At 48.5% G+C, this 12152-nt stretch overlaps 1 protein-coding gene across 1 annotated transcript in view; it reads right to left on the reverse strand.

Moving 5' to 3' along the window:
* Nucleotides 1–12152, reverse strand: part of COLEC12 (collectin subfamily member 12) — a 44389-nt gene that overhangs the window by 19220 nt on the left and 13017 nt on the right. The window contains exon 4 of the mRNA XM_007448617.1: nt 886–1374. Coding sequence (XP_007448679.1) covers nt 886–1374 — 489 coding nt within the window. The remainder of the gene's footprint in view (nt 1–885; nt 1375–12152) is intronic.

Genomic DNA, 12152 nt, shown 5'->3' on the forward strand with positions numbered 1-12152 from the left:
GGGAGAGAGAGAGAGAGAGAGAGAGAGAGAGCGCACTATGCCTTTCCTCAGCTGTGTTTAAGAGGCACATCTATGGCCCCTGCTTCCCCACGTCCATGTGCCAAGCCAGTGACTGACGTTTGGGGACATGCTGGGAGCAAAGACTAGTCCAGGAAAGTGGCCTGCAGAATACACAGTAGTTAAAACTACATAATCTGGAAAATATCTACCCTGAGCCTTTGTTCCTCTGTCTGGATTCGTCTTTACAATGACAGAAATAACAGACACAGCAACAAAAAGCAGCACAGGCACAGATGTTCAACGTCAGTCTGGAATCACGTGGAACCTGTTAACAAGTGGCTGGGAGAGCCCAGAACTAGAACTAGGCTCACGGAACAAACATGACTGAGCTGGACTGAAGGAAACCAAGTGGAATCGGGTGTGGGTCAAAGGTTGCAGACCCAACACTCAGGGTTTGACCAAAGGTTTCACTATCAAAGGACGAGAAGGCGCCATAACATCTTCTCAAAAAGAAATACGATCTGGCTTCAGGAACAGAAAGTTCCATCTGCACGTTAACCACGGGTCATCCATCCCCAGGTGAAGGGCATAAAATGAGGACAGGGACGAGTCCGGGGTGGCCAGCCTCGGACTTTCCTGAAGGAAATGTTTGGGACCAGTTTGTCCCCGAGGACCTGACTCAGCTAATTATAAACAAGTGCTGGAGGGCCTGGTGCTGTTTAGAGAGAAACACAAGTGCCTGAGCACCACCGCCTGGCACGGGGCCATGGGAGCAGCGGGTGCGGAGGCCACCCTGTGCGATGCCTTCACTGCCAATAAAATGCGGTGTTGGGGGGCGCACATAGGGGGGGCACCCATCCACGGGTACGAGGGGCTCAGACTTACCGTTGGCCTCGGGTGCTGCAGTTGGCTCGCTCTGCAGGGCCAGGGGCACCGCTGCCCCTGATGGGCCCGGGGGACCGGGGGGGCCCTTGGGACCCGGCATGCCCGGCACCCCAGGCAAGCCCGGCAGACCCCTCGGCCCGGGCACCCCAGGCTCCCCCACAGTGCCCTGCAGTCCCTGGAAGCCGGGGGGGCCCTGGGGGCCCGGGAGTCCGTCCTTGCCTGGTGGGCCGGGGGGGCCTGGGTCCCCACTGGGGCCCTGAGGGCCAGGCTTCCCAGGGGACCCGCGGGAGCCTTTGGGGCCCTGCAGGCCTTTGGAGCCTTTGCCGCCACGCTCTCCAGGGGGGCCGACCGGCCCGATCGGGCCCCTCTCACCGGCCGGGCCGGGAGGGCCAGGCTCCCCCTTCTCTCCTTTCTGTCCCTTGTTGCCAGTGGGACCCGGGGGTCCCTGCTGTCCTCTGTCACCTTTCGGACCCCTGGGGCCAGGAGGACCTAAAAGAAAAAAAAGACAAAAGGCATAAAAGTGAAATCCTGGATGCCTCTGGTCATCTGGGACCATTTTGTCACCAGCAGGAAGGCCGTGCGGGTTGAGATCGTGTGCGGGTTGAGATCGGGATGCCCTCCCTCTTATTTCCTCCTCTTTCCACTGATGCGATGGATATTTATGAACTATCTGTTATATGACAAGCACCATGTAAGGTGGGGGAGAAGGGGTTTAGAATTAGACCAAAAAGATGCCATCGAGCGTTGCGGGCCCTATCCTGTAATTCCTGCACCACACCGCCCCGGCCTCTCCTCTGTGCTCCTCCACTGACACTCCTGTCCCCTTCAGCGGTGCTGCGGACACACTGCTGTCCTCAGGGCTCAGCCTCACCGTGGACCAGCGTGCAGGGACGGGCGGTCTCCGTGAGAAGTGCTCTCGGGGCCAGAGCTAAGGAGGATCAGTTTCATTTTTTCCAGAGAGTCTAATGATGCAAATAGGGAAGGTGGACTAGAGAAAAAAAGAGGTGGACCATCTAATTGGCAAGGGAGAAAAAAAAGACACCATTTTCCACCAAAGGAGGAAAAAGCAGTTCCCCCTAAAAAAGGTTGGGAGAAGGCAAATACCTGTTCATCCCTTCTTGTTCCAAAAGGAAGTTCACATAACATGGGATTGTTTTGTTTTCTGAGTTCTCAGGGGTAGGTAAGGTAACAGGGATGTCACACAAATACATCACAAGGATTTGTATAGAAAATGACAGTGTGAGGTACTTTCACATACATTATGTCACCTGACCTTCGTCTATGACAGAGAATTCCCACAGCACATCTGAGGACACGCAGGGCCACAGACACCAAGCTCTTTGTTCAAGGTTACTTAGTGACTCAGGACAGATCTACCCAGGGGAGTAAGACACGGACAGTCACCGTTTGGGAGAGGAGCTGGGACAGGAATTCAGGGCTTCTCGTGTTGAAATGGATACATCGTGGAGGGCACTGTGCTCAAATATTCTGCTGCCTGGAATCTTACAGTTTGAGATCTCACTATTCTTTGTGAACAAGTGTAAGAGCTTCACACCCATTCTTTGGACAGAAGCAGAGAGCCTTTGAGGCTGGAAGGGCGCAGGTGCGGGGGAAAGGCAGGGTTGATGGGACTCTGCACTCCCACAGTTTTTCCTATTCCCCTGCCCCAGCACACCCCACCGGCTGGTCGGGATGGAACAGTGAAGCAGCCTTTCCCACCTCAGTAGGGGGAATCTCTGCACCCTCCCATCCCAGGCCCTAATGGACATCACTGCGCCCACATACCATCCATGGCCAAGTCCAGCCTGCCATCTCTGCCGTCCCTTAGCAGGAGCCTAGGTCCTGGACTCAGCTTTCCGTACTTGAGGCTACCCATGACATTGCCCCTGGACTTACTGGCAGGACCCTCTACGGAGCTGTAAGCGAGTTTATGCCAATGGCTAGCACTGGCTTCAATGTGTTCTTTCTAGGGTTATCTACCCCATAAGTGGGAGGCTTTGGGATGAAGCAACCTCTCCCTGAACCCATTTCATTGACTCCTGTCCACCCGCTCCTGTTGACTCCTCTCTACCATCAGCTCCCCTGGGCTCTGGGTCCTTATCTCCATCTCATAGTCGGATGGTCTATCTTCTCTGGGATGTCCCGCCAGCACCCCCAACCTGGTGTGTCTACACTGACCTTGTCATCTCTGCTGTTCACGTCCTCCTCCCGCCATCCCTTATCCCACTGCATCATCACAACCATCTCATCACCATCCTAGTGTGAGTGTTCTCTCTCTCCCTCTCCCCCTCCTGCCCCTCTCTGTCTTTCTGGTAGATTTTCACAGTTACCTCTTAACTGCTCTTCCTACCTCTGATTCCTCTCCATTCATCCCACTCTGCATCTGTCGCCTTCTTTACACTTAACTCTTGTCTCCACCTGCTCCAGAATATTCAGCCCCTTCTTGATCACCTGATGTCAAGGCTTTCATGACCTGGTTTCACATGTGTTTATTCCATCCTCCCCTGCACTTATGCAAATTTCTTCTCTTAGAATTTTCTCTGCCCATGTTTATCTGGAGAATTCCTGTTCACCCACCATGTAATCCTCCCAGGTCACTCCAGATGGAAGTTTTTCCTCTTTCTATGATTTTTTGGTCCTTGTTTATTCTTCAAGGATCCTTCCCCATCTAGCAGCTAGATTATAGGCCATAGTCATTATCCAGGAAGTGTTTATCAAATCAATGTGCATCACAGCCCAGTGCACTAATGCCAACATTATGGGCCCCAGCAGAGACCAAAAGGGAGAGATTTTGGGGGAACGGTGTCCTGCCTGGTGTCCCTCACCTCATTCCAAGAAGTACAGCTCCACTCAATCTACATATCAGGTTGACCCTGGCTGCCAGTATGGAATCACCATGGGGAGATGTCTTTCCTGACTCTACTCACACTTCAGAATTGATCTAGTGGTCTTTTATCCACAATCTGATTTTTTTTTTTCAGTTTAACTTGATGAGGCTTATTAAACAGCCAAGCCATTTAGTAAAGACATGGAGGGTGGGTTTTCATTGCCAGATCAGTCTCCTTTAAAAAAATAACTTAGAGGCTTCCCTGGTGGCACAGTGGTTAAGAATCCACCTGCCAATGCAGGGGACACGGGTTCGATCCCTGGTCTGGGAAGATCCCACATGCCGCAGAGCAACTAAGCCTGTGCACCACAACTACTGAGCCTGAGCTCTAGAGCCTGTGCACCACAACTACTGAAGCCTACGTGCCGTAACTACTGAAGCTTGTGCACCCTAGAGCCCATGCGTCGCAACTACTGAGCCCGCACGCTGCAACTACTGAAGCCTGCATGCCTAGAGCCCATGCTCCACAACAGGAGAAGCCACCGCAATGAGAAGCCCGAGTACCACAACAAAGAGTAGCCCCTGCTCACCGCGACTAAAGAAAGTCCACGCACAGCAACAAAGACCCAATGCAGCCAAAAATAAATTTTAAAAAATAACAAAAATTTAAAAAAATAAAGAGGGCTCTCACTCTTATAAAAAAAATAACTTAGTTCCTTTGTGTAGTTGAGAAATAGTGTCTTACAGATTATTAGTGGGTAAGGTGGCATGTGTGTTCCTCCACAACAGATGTAGCATTATGGAAGATTCTAGTGGAACAATACTGACAATAGGCCAAAACGAACAAACAAAAATCTAATTTATTTAGAATAAGGGCAAAAATAAAAGTAACTTTTTTTTTTCCCCTCAGCTACTTCTGTTTTGTTTATGTTCTATGTTTAGCCTTAAGAAATCCAAATAATGAGGAAGGTCTGTTGGGAAATTCTAGTGCTTTAGAAATTCTTTGTCCTTATCCTCTTCGTGGATTTTCCAATAATCAGTGTTTCTTGATCACTCAGTCTGGGGTTGGTGCTATACTTGCAAGTTACAGGAAATGAGCTCACTTGCAGCCGTGAAATAGTGCCCATTCCGGGGCCTGTCTCCCTGTTCTGAATGTTCTGACAGACCCATGTGACAGGGACTTGTATTTGTTCCAGAACACCCTCCTCTGGTTTCCAACAGAATTCCAAAGACGTACAACTCTCTCTTTGCCTCCTCACATGAATCCAAGACCTCCCTTACCTGGGGTGACAGCTTTTCGTGAATCTTATTTCTTTCTGGGATTGGGTAGTTTATCGTATTCAGCTGTTTCCCTCTGAACCGAAGTTGTGCTTGAATGGCCCTATCTCCTCCACATAGAATTGTGGCTTATTTTTAAGAACAGCATAAAAACACGGATCCCACAGTCAACACAAAATACCAACAGATGCTAATTTCCAGATCTTGAGAAGGAAGGGAATAAGACACTGGGAGAAGATGCAAGATTTTGCCTTTGATAAAGTCTAAAATTCTACTTGTGATGGATTTCCTAGCTGGATTAGCATAAAAACTGAAATTTTCCTATGAAGCACTACATCCATCATAAATAGGTTATCTGTCTCTCTCTTTAAGATAAAGTTTTATATTCATGGCTGTGGGTAAACTCCTAGCAAGCACACTATTATCAACGCATGTCTTCATCCCCAGTTGCCCCATCCGCAGAGCTAGAGCAGGAGGCTGGCGCTCTGCCTACAGATGCTGGGCTATGTGAAAACGTATTCTGTGTGTCCCATACCTAGGGGATTCATTCATTCATATACTTGGCTCATTAAGACAGTACTTTGCTCCTTAAGACCTAGATATTTGCTAATCATTTCTTTTTAAAAATCACTAAGAGGGCTTCCCTGGTGGCGCAGTGGTTGAGAGTCCGCCTGCCGATGCAGGGGACACGGGTTCGTGCCCCGGTCCAGGAAGATCCCACATGCCCGTGAGCGGCTTGGGCCCGTGAGCCATGGCCGCTGGGCCTGTGCGTCCGGAGCCTGTGCTCCGCAGCGGGAGAGGCCACAACAGTGAGAGGCCCGCGTACTGCAAAAAAAATAAATAATAAATAAATAAAAATCACTAAGAAAGGGGCTTCCCTGGTGGCACAGTGGTTGAGAGTCCGTCTGCTGATGCAGGGCACAGGGGTTTGTGCCCCGGTCCGGGAAAACCCCGCATGCCGCGAAGCGGCTGGGCCCGTGAGCCATGGCCGCTGGGCCTGAGCGTCCGGAGCCTGTGCTCCGTGACGGGAGAGGCCGCGGCAGTGAGAGGCCCGCATACTGCAAAAAGAAAAAAAAAAAAAAAAAAAAAAAAAAAAAAAAAAAAACCACTGAGAAAAAGAGCTAAAACCATTTCAGAAGTCAGCACTGGATCCCCCTACAAAGCCGATCATTAATGCCATGGGTATATCTTCCTCTAGGACCTGGGATGCTGGTATTGCTTTTGGCATCTAGATGATCCCAGGCTTTTAGGTATTACTTGAATTTTTTATTAGGCAGCTATTGAAGTGAAAATAAAATGAAATAAAATATAAGCCATCCATAGTGCCTTAAAACTGAGAACACTAAGATAAATGATGAGGGAGTATTTATGAGCTCATGTGATAACAATTTGAATTCAGAGTCAAGAAAATGTAACACTACATGTGAGGCAGACGTGATGTCTCATACAGAAGAGCAAACTGGAGATTTGCTTCCAAGGCCAAGTGGGTGGCTGGCTTGGGATTCTGAAATGCCAGGATACCCATGTTGCTGATAAAGCCACCAAAGGCTCCAGAAATGCCTGTATATAACCGACACCAGAACTTGGAGCAACCGTGTTTACACTGCCAGCAAAACCTTCTCCCCAGGTCCCCAGGCTCCAGAGCCCAGAGCCTTGAACACACGAATCCCCTAAACAAGCAGCTCCAAAGAGGACAGAAGACTAAATCACTGTGCCATTTCTGCTTTAACAACCAAACTGCAGGCCTTGAGAAGGGCCCAGCCCTGTGTCCTGTGCCAGAGATAACTTTCCAATTCGTTTTCCAACAAAACTGCTGGTGCTTAACAGAAAGTAGAGAAACCACTTTAATTCTTACTGCCATTCAGCATCTTGGAGAGACTGTTTTAGAGCCACGAGTGGTTGGGCTGGAAGACAGAAGAAAACAGTAATATAATCTGACATATTTTTCTTGTTATTAAAAAATCTACTTTGCATGCAATGAAATTAATCAAACATTTATTTAACACCCACATGTGAAAAAGTGGTCCTGCTTCACTTAGGTGAAAAGGAATATACAAATTAAAAGGAAATTTAAGAGATATGTTTTGGCAAATTGTTTTGAAGAAGAGTTTGATTCTTGACCTCATGTTCAAGACAGGCTTCCGGAAGCCATGGAAGCTCTCTCCCCACAGAGGAGGATATATTTAAACCACTGTTTCTCACCAACTGGCGACGGTCTACAATCGATGCCTTTGAGTTGCCTACTCTAAAGGCTCCCCAGACAAGCGGTCTTGTTTGGGGAAGAGTATCAAGAGGGGGTGGGGTCGACAGTGAGAGGAATCGAGGCCTCATGCCTGATCCACTTTGCTCCATGCCCTGTCCTGCTGTGTGTGCTGTCCAGCCTTCCTGTGCATCTTTCAAGGTCCAGATCAAATGTCAGTCTCTCACTGAAGCCTTAACTGATAGCTCTCCTGAAGATAAACTCGTGTATTCAACCTCCCCAAACACGCCATCTTTCTCCTGAATCATCCGAGGGCAGCAGGGTACCGTGTGGAAGCATGGGTTTAGGGACCAGACAGACACGAGTTTAGCAATACCTACCAATGACTAGCTGCTTGATCTTGGATTAGTTACTCAGGCTCTCCGTGCCTCAGGCCCCCTCCCTGCAAATGGGGATGCTGACGATTCCTACCTTAAGGAGCTGTAACAATGAACAGAGAAAACTTATCCAAGTGCTCACTGGCATGACTGGCATGTTGCAGACACTCAATAAAAGTCGATTAGGGGCTTTCCTGGTGGCACAGTGGTTGGGAATCCGCCTGCCAATGCAGAGGACACGGGTTCGAGCCCTGGTCCTGCTGGAAGATTCCAAATGCTGTGGAGCAACTAAGCCTGTGCGGCACAACTACTGAGCCCACATGCCACAACTACTGAAGCCCATGTGCCTAGAGCCTGTGCTCTGCAACAAGAGACGCCACCTCAATGAGAAGCCCGCACACCTCAACGAAGAGTAGCCCCCGCTCGCCACAACTAGAGAAAGCCCGCGCACTGCAACAAAGACCCAACGCAGCCAAAAATAAATAAAATAAAATAATTTATTTTTTTAAAAAATGGGTGAAAGCCAGGGGTCGGCAGCAACGAGTGTGATTCCTCTCCTGGGCTGGGCACGAGGAAGCCAGCAGTTAAGTACTTTTGGACCCACATGGTACAACTATTGTCCTTGTGCACATGAAGCTGTTGTTTTCCACGGCGATGTACTGGCTGGGGCTCCAGTGGAGGGAAGTCTTGGATAGGAACTGAACAAACTCACTCTTGGGTATGAATATTAGCTAACCCCCTGCTAGGCACTGCACTATTTTATTTACATTATCTCATTAAGTCCTTATAACTCTAAAAGGTAGATGCAGATGGGAAAACCGAGGCACAGAGAGGCTAAGGAAGTTGGTACTCGTATCCAGGGCTATCAGGCTCTAGAGCTTTTGTTCTCACCCGCTAAACCTTGTGCTTCTCTCAGAACAGCAGGTGCAGGGAACTGTCTGATTGCACTAGGAGGATGTGACTTACACCTGCATGGCTTGCAGAGAACAGCTCAGGATGTGAGGTGAACTTGCCACCCAAGAGTGTGTGTTATGAGTATGAAGTCCTCCATGTGCCTAATTAGGATAAAAAGCATTACATTATTGGTAACAAAAAAAATAAGGCTTTCTTAAGGTTTGGGGGTTTATGGATGTAGAGATAATTATTATCAGGATTCAACATATGACTTAATATCTAGTTCCACATTATCATCTGGCTTCAGTGCCATCTAATCAGTCAGCTTCAGCTTTCACTTCCTAATGAGGCAAGTGCCTCCTGTGGCTGAAATGTCCCAGAAGCATTAGGGTTCTTGAAGTGCACATCACCAAGAATTTCCTGGAAAGCATCAGGGTATTCTGAATCTTGCAGAGGCAAACCCAGCATAAGCCAGTGTTAATCCCATCCTGCTCCTTCCTTTTTTATCCCATCTGTCCTTCATCCTCAGGGGTGGGATGTGCGTACAGAGAACGAGGAAAGACGCTAGAGATGCAGGGTGGGAGGAAACGCTTGCATTTGGAAGTGGAGGTCTTCCCCCAGTCTCTGGTTCTCTTGGAATCGCCGGTGGGCATTCCCGTCCTGGAGGAAGTTGAACACATTGAATAGAAAGGGGGTGGCTTGGCTTGAGAAGTTTCTCAGGTCAACTCACAGAAAGCGCAGGTAATGAGAAGACCAAGGATAAATGTAAATGGGAAAGCATATGAAAAAAGAAAATACCATTCAGAAACCAAACTCTGAGGCCTTTCAGTGACACTGAGCCAGGAACCTCACCCTAAGAGACATCTCCCACTTAATACGTCTAAACAGACCTCCCTTTCTGCATCTCCTGGTTGGTACTGCCATCCGCCTAGGTGCTCAAGCCAAACACTTAGGAGACACCCATTCCTCCCTTTCCTCTGCCCTCCATGCATGCATCCATGAGCCTCGTCCACCTGCAGGCAGCAGCCCCTAACCCCGTGTTCAGTTTCTGTCCACAGCACCCCGACTCCTACGATGTACTGGTGCCTCTTGGCTGCCCCTTTGGGCTTGGGACACTTCGGGGAGGGAAATCCAGTGTCCTGTGCACCAAATGTAGTCAAGAAGGAATTGGCACAGACTCCAAACTGCACAGCCCCTCCAGCCCGGGGATTCCTCACCCCGGTGGGCACGGCCTGTTGTCCAGGGAAGGGCAGGGCTGTCCTTGATTCTACCTCCATGATTCCTCCTGACTGAGGAGACCCACTTCTGTCATCTCCACTGCTACCATCCATCCCACATCACCCATGACTGGTCCACTGCCCCTCACTGGATCCCTGCCTCCAGGCTCACTCCCCCAGAATCTGTTCTCCCCCCAGAGAACATTTATTTTTGTATTTAAAAACGTAAATATTTTTATATTTAAAAATATAAATCAGGTTGTCACCACCTTCCTTAAAACTCCCCTTCACACTCAGAATGAAATCCCATCTCCCTGCCCTCACAGGCTCCCTCGGGATGGCTGGGAGGGGAGCGTGCACTTTCTGTGATTATCAATGGTGTTCGCACCATGGGCTTTGCACCAGACACACTGGGCTCAGATCCTGTTTAGCTACTTATTATTTCTGTAAATTTAAGCAAGTTCCTTAAACCTCTCAACGCCTTAGTTTCCTCATCTATAAACAGGTGATGATTTTCTGAGTACCTGCCATATAGAGTGGGTGTTAGGACTCACCAGGATGGTTCATGAAAAGCCCTCATTCCTCTCACGCTCAATATCAGCTGATAAAAATAATCAGAACAATGGAAACATTAACTAATTTAAAGACGGGCTCTGAATCTTCAACCATGAGCTTTTCATACCCTTCCTTAGCTGTTAAGCCGCACTGTCTGTAAACTAAATATGTCAGAAGTTTCCTTGTACAAGAGAAGTTAACAATTAAACCCATGGAATAATAAAACTGAAATTTATAGCTAGAAAATATCCAGAATACCATGATAGGATTGCCTAAGGTATAACAAGAGACAATTAGAAAGCTCTCATTTTCTGAGGTTGCACATCTGCTGAGATCTGCCCTCATTCTGAATTTAGGTTGAGAAAGAATAGGAAAAAAAATAAATCAAGCACTGAAGAATTTTCTGGTCATTTGAATTCAGCCCACCTCTTTATTCAGAGTATCACTCATACCTACAATACTCTGACGGGCACTGTCCAACCTCTTAGAGTTGGGGCATGCCTATGGTTCAGGAAACCCATTATAGTCTCAGGCAACACCATTTTTTATAAGGAACATAATATAAAACCAAAATTTGGGCTTCCCTGGTGGCACGGTGGTTGAGAGTCCGCCTGCCGATGCAGGGGACACGGGTTCGTGCCCCGGTCTGGGAAGATCCCACATGCCGCGGAGCGGCTGGGCCCGTGAGCCATGGCCGCTGAGCCTGCACGTCCAGAGCCTATGCTCCACAACGGGAGAGGCCACAGCAGTGAGAGGCCCGCGTACCGCAAAAACCAAAATTTATTTTCCTTTAATGAGTACCCACTAGTCTTTGTTTCACCCTCTGGAGCACCTCCGATGTCATTTAAAATCTCCACATACTGGCCTTTTGAATAGTTGTAAACAGCTGCCTTATTCCCCATTAAGCTGTCTCTCCTACAGGTTAAAGTTTCCAGGTCCTTCAGTCCTTCCTCACAGCACATCGTTTCTAGACCCCATCATCCTGGTCATATTTTTCCAAGCATGATAGTCTGTGAGCGCCCCTGTTGAAAGGGGCTCCCCAACATACACAGTATCCTCCAGGAGTGGTTTTGCCATGCTGAAGGGAGTAAGATATCACCTCCCTCATTTTGGAAATCATATTTTTATTAATACGGTCAAAGATCACACTAACTTCCCTGGAAGACACATTTAGTTGCTTACAGTCAACTAAAATCCCCACGCTTTTCCTGCACACCTCCTCCAAGCCATGCCCTCCCATCAACACTGGTATTTGGTCTTTTCTACGTACGAGCAGGTTCTACATGTCTTCCCTATTTATTTCACTTTGTTGGCATCTCTTTACTGTGACAGCCCCTGCGGATCATTTTGGATTATGACTCTATCACCCATTAAACAGTATATACAGTTTCATGTCATACAAGTATTGGATGACCAGGTCATCCACATCCTCAAGCGAGTCCCTGCAAAGCTGTTGAGCAGGTCCCTGCCATCTGCCACCCAGATCTGCCTCCAGGCTCAGAGGGGCTCATGAACTATCACTCTTTATACTCAGTCATTCAATAGTATGGCAGTCACACCCCAGGGTGACTCCCAATGACTCATGCCCTCGTATAATCCCCTCCCCTTAAGTATAGAACCTCTAACTTGCTTCTAAACAATAGAATATGGCAAAGGCGATGGGATGTCACTCCCTTGACTAGGTTACATTATATAAGACTCTGTCTTTGCCAACTAGAGTGAGAGAGACTCCCTTGCTGGCTTTGAAGAAGCTGTAATGTTTTGAGATGGTCACATGGCAAAGGACTGGGGGTGGCCTTTAGGACCGGACAGCCGATCTTATAGTCCAAGCAAATGAATTCTGCCAAGAACGTGAAGGAGTGTGGAAATGAGTCTTTCCCCAGTCAAGACGCTGATGAAACCACAGCTCCTTGCTGAGA

The sequence above is a fragment of the Lipotes vexillifer genome, unplaced genomic scaffold (assembly GCF_000442215.2).
Source record: "Lipotes vexillifer unplaced genomic scaffold, Lipotes_vexillifer_v1.1 scaffold168, whole genome shotgun sequence".
Lineage (NCBI taxonomy): Eukaryota > Metazoa > Chordata > Mammalia > Artiodactyla > Lipotidae > Lipotes > Lipotes vexillifer.